The sequence below is a fragment of the Melanaphis sacchari genome, unplaced genomic scaffold (genome assembly GCF_002803265.2).
Source record: "Melanaphis sacchari strain LSU unplaced genomic scaffold, SCAv2.0 Contig27_pilon_pilon, whole genome shotgun sequence".
Lineage (NCBI taxonomy): Eukaryota > Metazoa > Arthropoda > Insecta > Hemiptera > Aphididae > Melanaphis > Melanaphis sacchari.
The window spans coordinates 552564-572354 of NW_020271152.1; the positions used below are offsets into that span (position 1 = coordinate 552564).

The 19791-nt window shown below is 37.7% G+C and overlaps 1 protein-coding gene across 1 annotated transcript in view; it reads left to right on the top strand.

Moving 5' to 3' along the window:
- LOC112595400 (B-cell lymphoma/leukemia 11B-like) overlaps positions 1-15722 on the top strand; it is a 30820-nt gene extending 15098 nt beyond the window's left edge. Inside the window, exons 2-3 of the mRNA XM_025340580.1 lie at positions 251-793; positions 12035-15722. Of these exons, the coding sequence (XP_025196365.1) occupies positions 251-793; positions 12035-14772 (3281 nt within the window). The 3' untranslated portion in view covers positions 14773-15722. The remainder of the gene's footprint in view (positions 1-250; positions 794-12034) is intronic.
- The last annotated feature ends 4069 nt before the right edge of the window (positions 15723-19791 follow it).

A 19791-nucleotide genomic window follows, 5' to 3' on the forward strand; every position in this document is an offset into this window, starting at 1 on the left:
ACCAAACAACAATAATAATAATAAGCAATAGATCGGCATGATCGTTTTAATATTTCAAATGCATTTGATTAAGTATTGGTATATTGGACTTATATAATCGGACTAAGAACATATTTTAATTTACCTAAAACTTTAGGTAAAAAACGTGGATATACTTGAAATAAAACCCGATTGATAGCATAATGAATATTTATTATACTTATACCTATACTCGTACAACGATCTTAACGGATTTTTTTTCTATTTTTAGCGGATACGGACCCGACACATAGCACCGGCAACACCGATCAGGTAGACCTGTTGACGTGTGGTCAGTGTCAGAGAGTGTTCCTATTATCGGACATATGCCGATTCGTACAGCACAAGATGACCGGTTGCAGCAAAGACTCACTGGCTGCCAACTGCAACAGCAACAGTGGCGACGACTGCGCCGGGCCACCGCCGCCGCCACAGCCACTCGACAACGGTCTTTCAGCGGCTAAGGCAAAGTCACACCATCGGTCTCAGTCTCCGGCTGGTGCCGATGACCCATCTTCACTCCACCACCATAATCATAATCATCATCACAGGCGACCACCGCCGTCCAGCACACCCAAGCGGACGTCCGACCGAAACAACGGTGGCGAAGATGGTACCGCGAGTTCCGAGGACGAGAAGTCCAGCGCCACTGCCGCCGCCACCAAGAGCGGACGGGTAAAACAGGGATCTGAGTCGTCTGAGGACTTGGGTTACAAAAAGTCCAATCGCTCGGCATCGTCCTGCGTCGATGCCGAATCCAATACCACTAACTCAGGTATGTTGTGCTTATTTTATTTTCTATAAATTACTATTATATAGGTATATATTTATAACCAAACGGGGTTGATTATTATACATGAATTATTTATTATTATACTTTGATTGAAAAAGTTACGCAATCGGTTTCGAATTCGGTCGAACGTACGAAATTGAAAAGTTATACACTCGCCTCCTTCTCACTCGTGTCCAATTGTGCCGTCGTCGAATTTCGTTTTACGCCCGCCGGCAAAAACCATAATAATATGTTATAAATCTTGTACACCCTAGATATTATTCTGTATGTATTATATTCCGAGAAAAATAATGACAAAAAGATAATCTCGTTCCACCCCCTTCCGCCCGAAAATATTCCGTGAGTAACGATACCAACGCACCGAGACGACGTGCATGGTCGTTGATGGGATATGATTCTGTTTGGAAATGTTGTCTATATCGTTAAGGTGGCCTCTGTATTTTCTCATATTTAAAATGATGTAATTTATATTACCTATATACCTATAATATATTCAATATCTTATCGTTACTGCGGTAGCGAATACTGCGATTCGTTTTGAAATGTCTTTCAACATCTCCGGGAAATTGTTCAACAAATTCACGACGAATGTTTATAATAATAATAATAATTATTATTATTATAACATATACTATTAAAATATTCAAATATTTAAATCGTTGCGACAAGAGCAAAATTACTGTTTGCGCACGCGGTCAAGTGAACTACAATTTAAATAATTGTCCTTCGCTGCTTATAGTGTTACAGTCCACGCGCGTTATTCGTCGTGATAAAAAAAAAAAGTTTTGTGCATATATATACATATAATATGCGCGTATGCGAGTATACACATTCTACACAATAATGCCCATTCGTACAGTAATATATGATAAATTATGTAAATAAGAAATTCTTTTTGTTTCGCGTCAAAACATTCTATCGTTTACATTTTAAATTAAAACGTTTATTTGTTGTACAAAATGACTCTCAATGATATTACTTCGATTTGCAATAATGTCAACTAATTAATATATTAAACTTTACGATTAATCTAAATAAATAGTATATCTAGTGTGTTTTCAAATCTAAAATAAATTAAATTTTGATAAAAATATAAGATGATAATTATTCCTTCTTTTACCTTACATCTAAGAGTATACATTTACCGATGTTTAAAATCGACGATTAATATTACCCGACAGCGACCGCAGATGACGGGCGGCAGCCGTTCGAGCTAATTTTCTGTTAATTCGTCTTGGTTTCGCTGTATATATATATATATATATATATATGTAGGTATATTAGCTTTGAAATAATATTATTTAATATAAATACAGTGGCACGACGCATAACGAAACCTGTACCTGTACCTGTCGTCGTCGTCACCTAATAATTGCAGGTGACTTGCTACCGCCCGCAGAGAGAAAGATAGTTGGAAAGAGAGGCAGAGCAAAGTAATAATAATTAGAGGTCCTTGATTTCGTGCGTGGGTCCTAAATTTTTGGCGTATGTAAAAAAAAACTGAAAAAACGACAAGACGTTTTAGCGTGTGGAAACTCAACCGAGGCGCAACGGACCGCAAAAACAGTAAAAAGAAAAATTGAAAGAAAAAACAAAAACAGTCGTCTATCATAGCAATGGAGACAGAGAAACTACGACGACGACGAAGCTGCTCTCCAGGTGACAACGCGAGTCATTAGCCCGGCCAGAGGACCTTTTTTCCGCCGCTCTCGGTTCATCGGGTTCCACGCGGAGATTTCCATTATGTCGTGTTATATTATTATCATTATCGTCGTTATTATTCTGGTCAATTATATTATGTACAATATATTTTTTCTCTCTTTGCAGCAGTGGTGTAAATACTAATAATAGTAATAAATCCAACCTTGTTTCCCATTAGCGGCGCGTTTCACACTGGATCGACGCGTTCTGGATCGGCGATAAATTTTAATTGCATCCGCGCGCGACAACCGGGAAAACCAGCCGCTGTCGTCCTCGATCGTCTGTTCTCTACCGTGCGGTACACACAATAATAATAATAATAATAATAATAATAATGTTAGTGGTTTGTGCGTCTATGGGAAACTTATTATTTGCGCGGCGCACATTTTTAACGGCCGAATAATTGTCAATAGCCGCCGGACACGAACGACATTTGGCCACGCGACGGGGAGCGCGAAATCCTTTCGAATTAAAAAATATTAAAAAAAAAATATATATATGTATAATAGAATATAACAATCAGTGCAAACGCTTACATCCGCGTTAAACTTCGATGACAGTGACGACGATTTGATAAAAAATGTATTTATCTATCGCCAGCACATCCGAAACAAATGCCATTTCTCTAAGGGAAAGGTATTATGTACGACGTCGCATATACCTAGGTTCATTAACATTCTATGTTTCTTGTTTATTATAATTCGATTATACAAATATTTTCAAATTACCATTCTGTCTGTATATTAAATCTACAAAATATTATAATAATACTTAGCTTATAATTTTATTATAATTTAATGACTAAAGGGTTTATATTATTATAACAAACAACTTTTTAAACAAGTATGTAAATATAATAAATTATGTGTTTTATACTCTTGCACTTATATATTGTTATATACCTACAATACATTGATGCGATTATTCGATGTTCATGACATTGTGCAATTCGGACAGACCCTTTCAAGATGTATTATATGCGTTTTATATTATCAACGATAATAATAACAACTGCGATAGAGAAACAAATAATATTAATACGCCGCAGAGGTGGACGGTTTGAGGTCAAGCGACGACTGCTGCGATGTAGACATACGTCATATATACCTACAATAGACGAAGAGGATAGCTGTGTGTGCGTATACGTATTATATATAAATAATATATATTATATATGTACTGTATACGAAAACGAAAGTCCGAGCGCAATTTATCTATTAGCGACAGTAGGTATAACATTAGCCTCGGGTCGATTTCGTTTTTGTGTATTGCGTTTTCGTTCTCTTGTCATACATTTGAACTGGGGTAAACGATTTGTATGTCGCTATACATATATTATAACGTGCGTACGTCATATGTATATATTTTATAATATACACAAGGAGGTCATCGACGGTCGGTGGTAAAATCGAAATTAACCCTTTCGCTGATCCGCTACACGCGCGTCTATAAAGATAGCTTCTCCCGACATTGTACACGCGCAACCCCATCGCCACCGCTGCGGATTGACAGTCGGCCGTATGTCCATTGTCCAGTTCGGACTCTCGTGCACAACTGTTTATAAGCTACATTATATTACTATTGCCGCGCACCGGCCCCCGCGGGAACGACGACATAATATATTTCACCCTTTCTCCGTTACGTCATTCAAATTTTTTTTTTTTTTTACACGTCCGTATTATATGTATACACAAGTGCCACCGTCGTGTTTATCGGACCGTAAACACCGCCGCCGCCCGCGCGGATTATATTATTATTATTATTATTATTATTACTATTATATTGTATACAAACGATCGTCGTCGTCGTATACATCGCCAATTAGTATATCGTATAGAAATCGAACACCACGCGTTACACTCATCATCGTGATGTATTATACGCGCGCACATTGCATATTATATGTATAGTGCAATAGTTATAACTGCCACAGTGACCCTCGCTGTCGTCCGGCGGCTATCCGTTCGAATTAAAAACGATTTTTTTTCGCATTCGCGTCCGTCCGTCAAACGGCGGCAGTGGCAAAACGGACAGTGCACACACACACACACGCACTGCAGACACGCTCACCGTACGTATACATTATACATTTATATAGAATACAATATTCTAAAGTATTAAAATAATTATAATAATAATATAATATGTGAAAACGTCGTTACGGCCCGCGGGCTTCCCACGACACTGCGGGTCACGACGCCCGAAGGACAGCGTGGCGGCGACTCTGACGATGAGGACTATAATATGTATGTATACGCACGAGGTGGTGACGGCGTACAACACGGTTGCGCTCATCGTTTCGTCACTGCGTATCGTTCGTACTTACTCCGCGCACTACACATTTTCCCTTTACGCCGCCGCCGGTGTGGTCACTAAACCGTGTCAGGGACGTGGCGACGTGTACAACCTAACCCGACGTTGACGACAACGAACGCATTTTTTTTATTTAGGTGCTTACCACGACCGCGTTCGTGTTTACAAACCGACTTGCAACGGTATAATATCGTATAGGTACGCGTTTCCCGGATTGTTTCCCCTAAATCGATTTAATATTATTACAATATTGCAGTTGTTACGTCGTTGTAATTATTTTATTTTCGTCCTCGCTCCGAAAAATGAGAAATAGCAAAAATGACACGCGGACTATAATAACGAAATATTTTAACATATTATGCGATATCCACGTAGTTTTTTTTTCATCGTCTACACTATATTATATACCTACGACGGGTCACGACCGTGGAAAGTACGATATAATAATAAAATTATAATACGTATACGGACGCGACTTGGAGAGAAGAAAATAAATTTAAATATCAAAGTGATTAAACGCGCGACGACGACAATAATAATATTAAACGCTGTTTTATTATTATTATATCGGTCGTCGTCACACGACTTAAAAATCTAATAAGTAATAACAGTGTAAACGTTGCACGCCAGATAATAATAATAATAATAATATAATCGCATCGGTGGGCGGACGTGGCGTGCTGCAGCGGTCTATGTACATCGACCATACAGTCATGGTCAGCGTACATATTACAGTTGTGTCCGTTTAAACACATATAAACATATACATATGGCCTAACCTTACCCATTTTATTATATTATTATGCACACAGTCCGTCGGGCGCATCTTCATATCTATATAATAAATATGTAATATTTATAATGTGTACCTATAATAAAAGACACCCACGACACATGTTTTATTTTATATATATACAATATACATACATATCATACGTATTACACGCGTGTGTTGCCTCCGGGTCCGCGGCCGGATGTAACTTTCGTTGGCGAAAAATGAGCGTGCCAATAATCTAGGAAGACTAGAGATCGTTTGTTATTGTATTATTTTTTAATTTCTGAATTCGCACGAATTTCGATTATAATAATATTACGAACCGTGGGTAGGTGCGAATACATAGGTACGTAGACATCGTGGTACATCGATATCTATATTGTATATAATTATTACAAATCCACTGTTTCAAAATTCCATCGTATATAAATTCACTTTTTTATTGAATGTAAGCATACGTGTTAGTGTGCTACGTATGTTTATTAATTATTTATTATATTATTGTTTATTATATTTTATTATTTCGAGAAAATAAAACGACACACAACTTCAATATATTATTATAAGTTTCATAAATTTAATGACGTTACTAAATACCTACCTCACATTTGTAGTAGACGTCTTATGATAATGTTACGTATACTACGTGCTATGGTATTCATACGCCACTAATCACAGCAGTGTAACAATTGGTAGTGATATGTCGGTGAGCAAAGTTTCGTACACTCCGGGGTTATTTACATAATAAATTTTCGGGGCACGCGTATTGTCCACACTCGCTGTTACCATTGCATGCGTTTCTTTTGTTCGGAGTTTAGTTTTTAAAAATGATTTTCTCCCGTTGCACTTCTATACGTATCGTTCGTCACGTATATTGTTTTCCGGGCACATCAAACAAAAACCGGATTTCTCATGCTATATATAATATTTTTTAATATTGTTATAGTGTTTTATCTAATACGGTCGCCAATCGCGCGGTGTAAGGGCTTTTTGTTTCCGACAAATCTGTTCTGTATATACACACATAATATATGTCTATATATACATATTTATCTTATTAATACAACAGACTATAATTGTTCATTGTATAATCTGAAATATTTCAGTTTTGCTCTGTTGCGTGGATCTATAGAAAACTAATTCTGTTGATATGGCCTTATTTGTGTGGTAAAAATCAAATATTTGTATACGCTCACACATATTTAAATTAATTTTTAATATATACGTCATAATAGGGTGCTGTCGTAATGGGATGACTTCGAAAAATTTAATATTTGTTATTATTATTATTGTTATCGGTTTTGGAAGTGGAACATCTGAATGCTCGCCGTTAAATGGGATAAAAGTTGCAATAAAGACATTAAAAAAAATAAAAGTAAATATTTTGGTTAAAATGTTTAGGATATAGTATTCCTATAAAATCTAATTATATTTTTGAATACTCTTACGTATAAGTGCCCTGAAAACTACAACGGATCATACAACAATATATTCATCCTATAAAATTAATAAGTAGGTACTATATAGGTACTATTACAACATAGTTCATAACTGTTGAATTTTCACGAAACGATATCGTCTCAGGTAATTTTTCACAGTAACAATATTATTGTTTATGTTAACTAGTGAAAAAGTCTGATACAAAGTAAAAAATAAGCGTCATAATTCATCTAGAATTATGTCTATTAATTATTATCTATCCAGCACAGATATATAAATATCGAATGTCTATGTTACATAGATGATATTCGTATAAACGTACCGTGTACCGACTTACCTTTAATTTCCGCGCGTTATTTAAAACATAAATAAATTATACGCCAACCTATAATATAATATTATAAATTAAACCAATTACATTTTATACCATTTACAAAATGTATAATGTATATTATACGTATATACAATAAACCAATTATATAATCGAGTATGGCGGGCGGGTGGGTGGTTGATAAATAAATAGCAGCTAAATCGTTTTAATAATAATAGCGCGGTGTGTACATAAATGACATAGGTTCTATTCGTTAGTTTACCCGGCTTGTTAAGACGTTGTATTTATGCATAGTACTAATATATTTGACGTTACGCATGTTAGTAATTCGCGACCAACGATAATTGATTTATTTAAATGTGCAACGATGACGACGACTTCAGTTGTCCGGCGCTATAGCTTGTAAAGTTATGAGTTTCAGTATCTTTAAGCAAATATCATATTATATATATTACATATTTTATACAAATAATGTATACTCTCTGCGGATTGTATCTACATATTGTAAGTATGATTATATGATCGACTCGACGGCGGTACGTTCGTTTGTGATGCAACAACAGAAGGTCGAAACTATTGCAGTCATTCATGTAGTTCACGGGTGAGTGTTGGGGGGGGGGATTAGGAGGAGGTGGACACTCGTGACGGACGACAGACAATAATAGCTTCAATAAATAATATCTACCCAAAAACGAGATGACGTTTGACGAATTTCATGAAAATCGTTGAGTGTCGGGCGCCCATTGAGGGTTATATACGTGAACAGCGTATATTATTATGTATAATATAAAAAAGGATTGGGCGAGGAAAAATACGAATTCGACTATGCGGAGACTGCAGCAGATGCAGATCACACCGCGTATACTACATGTCGCGCGTACCCGATATTATATATTATTATTAAAGTATATCTGTATGTATAATATTACACGAGCAGTGGAAAAATGAATATTATTAAAGCCTGGTGTCCGTCACAGCTGTGCGGCGGCCTCGTCGGCGACGTACACACCCCAATTTCGGAAAAATAAAAAGGGTTGCGCGCATAATATATTACACGTACACGCGTCCATCGCTTTAAAATACAATAATATGTATCGTGACAGACCCTTAGGTACAGGCAGGTAATTCGGCGTATACGCGTGCCCGTCGGGGGTAGGTACCTACATTATAATATACCGTATAGATATATGGGTTGCTGCTGCTGGCTGCAGTGTGCATAAGGTCGGCGGCGGCGGTTTATTACTATTATTATATTTAGGCACATATTTTATTGTATTGTGTATTATATATTATTATTTATTATTATGATGATATTATCATCGCCGTCAAACGCACGGTTCGTCCGTATGGTCGGACCACTCGTCGGTTCGCTGACGGACGCGATCCTTGTCACGTGACCGCGTCACGCGGTCCGTCCGTGATGAAGGCCTCGGGCGATTATTCCAATAATAATATTTGATGACGGTAGTCTGTAGTAGTGAAACAAAGTGTCGCGTAGACCACTCGATGATAGACAAACAATAATAAATAAATAAATAAATAAATAATAAAAATTTCAATAAAATAATGCGGTTATAGTTTGATGGGTACGTCTGGCGGAGAGTCGTTCGAATACACGTTTAGACGCGTATCATAATTTGCTAAAATCGACAGTGAAGCGATTGTTTTATTTGAATATTTTTTACATGTAATTTAGAGCGTGAGTGTGTATGTACATATAGTTCTCAATTTCGTTCGTCCTATATTATATTATAATAATATAGCTTTACGCGGACAGCAGGGTCACCCGCATGCAAAACAGGAGCTATTCTTCTATACGCAGGTCCTGCGATAAAAAAAAAAAAAATGCAAATTTACTGCTCTCTCATTCCCCCCCTCCCTTAGTCGGAGACCATCTACTGCCGCGCAGATGACGGCTAACACAGATTGTCCATAAAGCTCGTTTATTTTTTTTATTTTTTAAACCTTAAAAAGCTTGAGAGGGTCGACGACGACGACGACGACGACGACGACGATGAGATAACCCACGTACGGTCCTCCGTCATTGTTCCGTTGCTAGCACCCGCGGGTCCTCTGCCGCTTTTGTGCAGTACTCGCGCCGCCGACGTTATCTTCTTATAATATACGCACTGTTATATACGTACGTATGTATATTATAAATATACACGCGGCGGTTAAAGACGTATGGCGGTACGCGGCGGGGGCGGTAGAAGGATGAGGAAGAGGTTGCGGTGGTGAGGTCCACTTGTGGCCGGCGATGATGAATGCGCTCATAGATATTATAATAATGTATACGTATTATACAGAATATATATAGCTGGCGACACGCACACGACGACGATCCTCGTCTGCACTTCCCCCGCATATATGACCCGCGCGGCGCCGGAAGAGGAAACTCGTCGCGTATATTCACGTATACAATATACTATATTATAATAATATCGTGTGTGTGTGTGTGTGTGTATGTGATATATATTTATATAGACACACAGCGTTGCGGGCGGCGGTAAAAGAAAATCTAACCGTAATAATGTGTGTACGTGTACGTGTGTGTGTGTGTGAAGCGCGAGATGGTTAAAATTTGCATTTGAAAAAAATGAAATATCCCTCTATAGCCCTCCTCTTCTCGCACTGCACTCAGATGAACCTATACTAGTACGTATATTATACACTATACTATAGACGACACTGTTATCGTGCATCACGGAGAAACGTGCTCGGTTCGACTTTTCGTGTTATTTAGAGAAACCGTGTTCTCTCCAGTGCCCCTCTCCCCCTCACAATCACCTCCGCAGCATCGATCACGGTGCGTGGCGCGAGGACCGCGCTGAAAAAAAAAAAACGAAATAAGTATAAAAGAAAACGACAAAAGCGTATATTATTTAGACGATGTACGATAATAGCATATTTATGTCGTCTGGATTCGTCGTAATTCGTGTATAGGTACTCGTGTGCCATATTGCATTTTATTGCATAAATGAATCATCTATTGGCGAACTAGATAGATTATCGTGTGACGATGATAATAACAATAGTAATAATTAATAATCGCCTTGTCTTCGAACCAAATTCGGGCGACGCGTTCGCGCATGATACGACATTTCGTGCGCAATAGTTCGCATCTGGTATGAGATTTGGTATTATTTTATTTAACCGATTCCGGTCGGTATTATATTGTACGATATTATATTATTCCATATTTCGCGTCTTTCTTCTAACGTTTTCGCGCTTCCGCATTCGAGTCACGCACGGTCCAGCCGTGCCGCCGACGTCGCGTACGAGCACATTGCCCGTTGCATTTCCATAGTCGTTTTTTACAGTTTTTTTTTTCAATAATATCCTCTTTCGGGGTCCGGTCGTAACAGCGCATCATCGCGCCACCCGGCGCCCGTGTTTATACGCCACTCGTTCATTATTGCGCTCGCCGCTACTGCCATTACCGTAGCGCAGCAGCCGCCACCGCGAAAACATAATATTTTTATTTTTCACACCGACATCTTGTCCGACGGGGGGAAAAAAAATAAACTTTACAACCCGATAACGGGATTAGAGGGAAACGCGGTGGCGGTGGTCGCGTTACATATTATCCCTCGGGTCATTTTTTTAAAATATAAAAAACACCACTTTAAACATAATATACGCGCGTATAATGATATATATGATGGGGTGTGAATGTCCGTCTCTCTCTCTTTCTCTCGAGTTTTTTTTTTTTTTTGTTTAATATTTTTTAATGAAATTTTTACCGCCCCCTAAAACTACAACTACTATTACGACCACAACGACTGTGTATATTGAGCTCTCGACGAGTATATATACTGATTGTGCGCGTACGAAACACAATATAGATTTCTAAATAACAAAAACTCGCCGAATCTTGTGCAATAACGCGCAGTTGTCGTCGTCGTTGTTGTTCTCCCGCAAAATTTCGGTCAGCTGCTCGCACGCACATAATAATGTTATGTATAACGTTGTATGACCCTTTTTGGTCGTAGCCACACGTCATCGGCAACGGTGGCGGCGGCGTCGTCGTCGTCGTCGTCGCTGCCGGAAAACGGCCGTTACTCGCAACCGCCGCCGTCGCTCAGCAGTCGCTCGGAGTCCGATCTCGCGCAATCTATTCTCAAGTCAATCATAATTTTTTTTCTTTCATTTTGTGCCACCGAGTTTGAGGAATAATAACTGCAGCGCGCGCTCGTAAGCTATATACATAATATAAAATGAATAAGGGTTTGGATATGCCTATACCTCCTGTACACGTATTGCATACAATAATGCGATAGAAACACAACGACGTCCAGCTCTATTACGAAAACATAAAAACACCGTCGTCTCTTTTGTTCCATTATTAAATTTTAAATCAATTGAATATACCTACGCTTGACGGTTGCGGCGCGCAGTATGGGTTTATTTATATTATTATTTTTTTCTTAGCGTCGAGCCGGACCTCGAGAGTATTGTTGTCGCCATGTACATTTGTAATATATATATATATATTTATATATTATATTATAGTCTGTACTCGTGTATGATATAAATTACATTATGTGCACAGCCTGTGGTACCGCGTGTAACATTACTCGCGCACGGTCGTTTGACCGATAGAAAATTTCGAAATACAACGGCCGTTCTAATCGAATTTTCGTTTTTTCTTTCATGTTTGCAGAACCTAGCAGTTTCGTGTGTTGCACGTGTAAGGCGAGGTTCAACTCGTCGTGGAGGCTTTTGCAGCATGCTCAGACCTCACACTCGATGAAGATCTACACGGATGGTACGCCATCGCCAGTGTCGCAGTCCAAGAACAACTCCTCATGCTCTTCGTTGGGGTCGTCTGGGTGCTCGAGCAGCAACACGTCATCACTTCCAGGCATGTCGTCGGTACTGCCGCTCACCCTAGGCATGCCTCCTTCCCGGATGAACATGCATTCCCATCCACCACCGCCTCCACCACCACCCACGAGTACCGGGCCGCCATCAATGGTCGATAACAACCCTATGTCTATGCCTATGCACAACCCTTTTGCTGTTGGAGGCTTGCTTAGGATGCCGATGGGCGAGCCTCCCCAACGTCCGTCTCCGTTCCCCGGGACGTCTCCCATCGGCAATCCACCGCTGTTCGGACGGACGTCCAGTCATCACCAAGATCATCAGTTCCGCATGGAGCAGCTCATGTCCGAACAGTTCAGACTCAACCAACAGCAGCACGGGCTGGGTTTCGCCGTGGCAGTGGCCGCGGCAAATGCCATGCCCACGTCACCATTTCCGGGGCTAGCCGCCGCGGCTGCAGCCAATGACCGGAACAATCCTAGACACCCAGCGCCAACGTTACCGGCCTTAAATCTCGATCCGCAGATGGATTTTTACTCGCAGCGATTGCGGCAACTCGCAGGTACCACTAGTCCTGGAGCTGCTACTGCACCAAGTTCGTCGCCTTCGCCGCGAAAAATGACGCCTCCCTTTAGCAGCCCCAACAACAACAACAACAACAACAACAATCACATCAACAACAGTGTATCGGCAACGGCAGCCGTGACTATAGCACCGCAGACTAACACTACTGTTCCCTCAGCGGTCACCGTCGGTTTAAGTAATAACAACAACAATAACAACAACGTTAGCAACAACAATTCGGTCGAGTCACTAACCGAACAAGACCGAATCGCCGGCGACACGTCCAGACACACGCTTGACCTGTCGTCCAATGCGTCCAAGGACAAGACGTGTCAAGACATTACCAGTCAACCACAGGTGATTGGTGAAGAGGAGAAAACTCGTGAGTGTGAATACTGCGGAAAGAAGTTCCGGTTTCTGAGCAACTTGATCGTACATAGACGTACGCACACCGGAGAAAAACCGTACAAGTGTTCAGTATGCGACCACGCATGTACGCAGAGCTCCAAGCTGAAGCGGCACATGAAAACGCACCGCCGGTCGAACCGGGGAAACGGGCTGGCCGGTGGCGAGTGTGGGACGACCGCCAATGGGGTGGATACGAGCTCGACACCGGACTTAACATCCAACGATGATGACGAGGACGATTCTGAAATAGACGATGATGAAGCGGAAATCGAGGAGGAGGATGATGGTGACGAGGACGACGCTGACGAAGACGATGCTGATGAGGACGATGGTGACGAGGATGAAGAAGAAGAAGAGGAGGATATGGAGCTGGAAGATGAGGATAACGATGAAAACGACGAAGGTGGCGACGTTCCAGAAGACTTGACAACCAAGTCGACGTCGTCAGCCGAACACGACAAGAAGCCGGGCGGCAACAGTTCCAATCGCACATCTCCCGAGAACACACCGGGTGATCGTATACCGCAACCATTACCACCGAGCTCTCTGGTCGGCGAGCTCATGAGCAAATTTGGCTTGAGTAATATCCAACAGTATAGTGAAGCATACAAGCAAGCGCTCAAGGAGTCTTCTTCGTTGCTTTCGCCTCAATTCCGGATCCGGCGGAAAGACAACTTTCGCCTATCTCCGTCCATCATACCAGACAACAACAACAGTTCGACAAAATCGGCAAACCCACTGCGCAACCTGGAGAATGGACTTGTCGACAAGACTGCAGCAGATATCCGATTTCGTGAGGAGCTGACCAAGAATCTGATCGCTGCTGGCCAGAATCCACTCGACCTGGTGGGCGCACACCATGGCATCTTTGGACCGGGTTCCGCGTTTGAGAATCCGTTTGACCCGGCCTCCAAGAGGCTGAAGCTCGATACCGACAACCCGCATCACCCACTACTCACCCGAGAACGGCTGTACGCAGCGAATATGTGGCTTCCGGCTATAGCTGCACACCATCGGGGCGAGTCGTTCTTGAGCGGACTTCCTGGAAAACCACCATCGGCCGGAAGTGGAGTCGGAGAACCGGGCAGTGGCGGTGGCGGTGGTAGTGGCGGTCGCTCAAAACCGGGTCCCAGTTCGCTTTCGGCAGCCCTGAACCTGGGGCTGCAGGGGGCGCACTCCAAAAAAGAGTCGAGGCGCAACGACACGTGCGAGTACTGTGGAAAGGTGTTCAAGAACTGCAGCAACCTGACGGTGCACCGACGGTCGCACACCGGTGAAAAACCGTACAAGTGCGAATTGTGCTCGTACGCGTGCGCCCAGAGCTCCAAATTGACCAGGCACATGAAGACACACGGTCGTCTGGGCAAGGACGTGTACCGGTGTCGGTTTTGCGAAATGCCGTTCTCGGTGCCGTCCACGCTCGAGAAGCACATGCGCAAGTGCGTGGTCAACCAGAACATTAAGCTAGAGGGTAGCCAGTATATCAAAATGGACGACGGCTCAAAGACCACAGAGTCTGGCGGTGCCGGCGGTTACATTTTACCGTCGTCCATGATCGACGACGAGTCGTACAGCAGTTCGGCCGTTTCCAAAGACAACACATGACTCTTCCCCTGGAGGGGTTTCAGCCCCCTCCCCGTACAGAGTACGACGATATACTGACGGCGGCTGCCGAGTTCACTGAAGAATCGACGAAAACGAAAATAAAATATATTTAATAACGATATCTACTATTAAATCGTACTCGACACGCATATTTTAATTTTATGTAAGTGTGTTAAGAAATATATATATATATAGATAATTTACAAAATACAAATAGATCTCGAAAAACATTTATATAACAATAATATTTTTGTTTTGACCATGCAGTTTTATGTTTTTTTTTCTTGTTTAGTTACCGTTTCACTAAAAACTTTTCTTGAAAAAATGTTATATAACATTTTTATTATAAACCATACAGAAAACAAGGCGTCCTCTTCGCCACTCGTCTTTCTATCGTGTACCGCTTTCACCCCTCTATATAGGTCTGGTGTAAATACAGTCTTGTTTTAATTTAATTTTATATAAATATATATATATTTTTTTTAAATCTTCCTTTATCTGTTCGTATAAGGCTATATATTATACCCACGGTTAAACAGCATAACATCGATTCGCTCAAAACAATATTATGCTAACTGAAAACAACGTACCATTCCAAATGCCTACCTATCAACCAATTAATATATATTATATTCTATATGGTTTTCGTGTTCACCGGACGTTGTACAGTTTACGACTATTTTTTTTTTAAACTGAATTTTCTTTCGTTCTGATTCCGTTTCAACGAAAGTACCTCTTACATTCCTGAGAGATCATCATGAGTTCCACACCGAAGACTGCATTTTTAAAGTTCGCATAATCATTATTAAAGTTTTCCAACCGCTTTATACATACGTGTCACGTTTACGTATAGATCGAGTGGATGCGTGATTATGTGAAAGAAAAATAATATTGTAAATGGTAATAATTTTATTAATATTATACAATATTATCTTGATAAACATTCCCGGAAAAATTGTAAATATAAATAACGTGTTGAACACATCGTGTATAATAATATAAAACAATATAAATCCCATTTTTCCATTGTGTAAATAATTTTTCATAAAAATAAGTACAAAATGTTTATAAATTTAGAATTTTGTCGTGTAGGATTTTTTTTTTTTTATTGTTAACAATCGTTTGTTTTTTTCTCTTTTAGAAATGAGTAATTTCTAACAAAAAAAAAAAATGTTGTAAATTCGGTTTATGTTTGACTAGTCTGTTATTTATTATTTTACACTACAATTATTATTATTATTCTTATTATTACTATTATTATTATTATTATTATTATTATTATTATTATGATTATTATTATTATTATTATTATATTATTATCATTATTATTATTATTACGATTATTATTTGATTTAGATTTAAAAGTATTTCCAAACCCCAAATATAAACTCACCTATAAAATGTTTGAAATTAAAAATAAGAAAAAACAAAAAAAAATATTAAAAACTATAACATATACCTACGTTTTAATTAAAATTGCGTTTACGCTCACTAATGTTCCTCATTATTTTATTGTAGAGTTCTTATACGGATTAGAGTTAAAAAAAATGGTGTATTTAAATTTTCCTATGTAATTTAGGAAATACCTTACGTAAATAAATTGTAAGTGTAATATTTTATTGACTGTGCGTTTGGTTTTAAAATATATATATATATTATCATCACTGTACCTAAAAATAAATAAATAAAAAAATAAAAAAATAATCGTCTATCTTTTTATTATTAACTATTTGTATCATTATTGTTTACTATAATGTTGTTGAAGTGACGAGTTTTAGATTAGGTTTAGTGAAACTTCACTATGTCGACCGTTTTCGGTTTCGGGATCCGACGACATATTTTTCAGACTTTTGATGGTCACTCGACATGACATAATAATATAATCATCATTATTATGCCACTGGCGTATTACTTTTTTTTTTTTTTTCGTTTGTCGAGTAATCACCAAAACTCTGATCTCCGACGTCAGAAATCGAAACGCAGACAGCGGCCGGACATCTAATAAAATATCATAATATAATTTTATTTCTATATATACGCGTATTACAGTGTCTATGTATCACACATAAGTACACACACATAAAACTACGAACGATGTATTTGTTTTCCATTCAATTAAAATAGGTAGGTACTTACCTATAGTTATAGACATAAAATATATTACATATATTTATATATATTTGTAATAACAAATTATCACATCGTCGCCCCGACGTTGTTCCCAAAGTTATTATTTCTTGTTTTAAAATCAAAACTTTGAATTAAAATATGTCTTTTTTTCTGCGTACTATACATATTATTTTACAAGTATTATATTATATAAAGTACGTTTTGTACTGAAAACGGTTTTTTTCGTTGATTGTTTTTTTTTTTATTATTATTACTGTCGGCATATATTATACCGTTGTATGTACATAATACTTACTATATTATTATAATATGATTTATTTTACGTCGAAACAGTTTTTTCTTTTAAGTGATTATATATATATATATACTATAAATGATTTGTTTAGAATATTGTAATTGGTTTTATTATGATATAATATAAATATATAAATATTATACATACATTATAAAATGATATACTTGTGTTGAAAATCTTGTACCCCATTCCTGTGACATCTATCGTTGGGATTCAATTTTTTGAAAAAAATTCATATCCACGTTAGTCCGTAAGTCGTACCTATATAACATGTAAGATGAGTGTAACTTCCACCCAGCAATACGCTCTACACTTATACCCTTCGTCGTGAACACAATATAATAATATTCTTGTGGTTTTTAGTGCGGGCGCTTTGCGTGTCTGCGTATCGCATAGAAAATATGTGCAGGTGTTGTATTTAACTACAAAATATGCTGTCAGTAACTAACACATTTCCACGTTGATTTTTGATGACGATTTTAAAATATAGTTTTTGACCATAGTCGCATTATAATGTTTATGTTCATGTTGAAACAACTTTAAATTCTAGTATGTTTTAATGTAATATGTGGCATGACTGTTTTAAAATAACACATTATTACTAATTATGGTATTAATTTGACAAATTATTATTTATTGCCAAAAACATAATTCAAATGTCCAACACTGTGTATTACAACTATTAACATAATCCATTTGAGTTATCATAAATTAATTTACCTAATTTTGCGTAATATTCACTTTTGCACTAACAACTGTATGTCACACAGTATATATGTGTGTATATATAGTCATTTTCATTTAATTTATACGTCACTGCACATACAGGAACTATAACAATACTGAAGCAGTTGTTTGCAGAAAAAATCGATAGACCTTTGTGAAAATAGTAAACGGTGATCATAGGTATCATACCACACGCCTCATATCACATTAGTATGGCGCAATCATAAGTATTTTAGTCGTACACACTATCAAATATTGATTAATTAGTAAATTAATATTTAGCAAATAATTTACAGAACTCAAACATTTTCCATTCGAAGTATTAAAAAAATCTTATTTCCAAAAAATATTACATATATATATATATATATATATATATATAATATACTACCTTTTCATCAACCTGTTTTGTTATTCATCGAATAATTTTATAATGCTCCCCCATATTTTCCTAATTTATTTTCTCGAGGTTTCCACAATAATTATCCACGTTTATAGAGAAAACAAATTTTTTATTCCTGTATATATCATCATTATATTATTATATTCATTTTTACTGATCGAAAAATCGTATATTCGAGTTAGTCGCGAAGCTAATGAACCTGATTTAAATCATGAGGTATTTTAACTTTTCCCTTGAAAAAAATGTATTGTACCTATGTATTTATTTTTATTATAGCTATACGCTGTTTGTTACACTATTTATTATTAAAGTGATAATAGGTATGTTATAATAGATATTTTGTTGCTAACATGCATATGCACCTACATAATGTTTAAATATAATACACTTAAAATGGTTTTAACTGGTACTTGGTAGGTACAAAATATAAATAAAAATTTGGATTATATTTAAAGATTATTTTTTTTACACTATTAAAGTTATTTATTTTTTAATAGGTATTTAAATCAATTAAAATACAAGTTAAATATTAATTTGTGCATTTGTTAATTTAAAAGATATTATTACCTACTTGCATGTTAGGTAATTATAAATATATTTATTGCATATTTTACCAGACTTTTATTTTTGGACTTTTTTCGTAGAACATTTTTATCAGTCCTTTTTTTTTATTGGACTTTTAGGTATATACATGCCATAGAAACATAATATATACCTACGTCGAGATAACGATCCGTCGCAGACGACGAAAACGTTTAAATCTATATACGTACACACTACACACTATATACGCGCGTATTATAATTTATGAACAATATTATTGTTTTCCACGCCTGCAGCGCACCGTCGGAGCACTTGAAAAGGATATCATCATTATCGTTGGATATATTACATCGAACAAACCGAATGGATATACCTGTTCGATTACAATATTATTATGATGACACGCTGCGGCGATCGGAGTATACAATAATTATAAATTAAATGTACACCTGATGCGGCAGCTATATCTACGCATGCGAATAATATAAGTACGTATAATATCCTATAACCACCAATTAAGTATTAACGGGAATAATAATATTGCAGTGACGTCGGGTGCTGCGCGCGTGTCTGTAGCGTGTTTAAGGATATTTCAAACGACAGTCGACAGGTATAGATATATAATTAAAAACGGCACAATAAATTAAAACGGAAAAAATGGAATTTACAAGGGACAATCCATATTGCGCTTTTCTATACGTAAAGTTGAAAAATTGTGACAATCGTATAGTAAAAAAATATTTTGTGAATTAAATGTTTAATTAGTGCTATTAGTAAATAAAAAAAAAACTGGAGAAGTTGCTCAGCTGTATAATAGGTTTAAGTGTGCTTTCCTCGTCATTGAGTATAGGTTACTGCGTGTAATGAATGCGTGTTAAATTTTAATTTAATTTCAAAAGAATTGCTTTCAAAAAAGATTCTG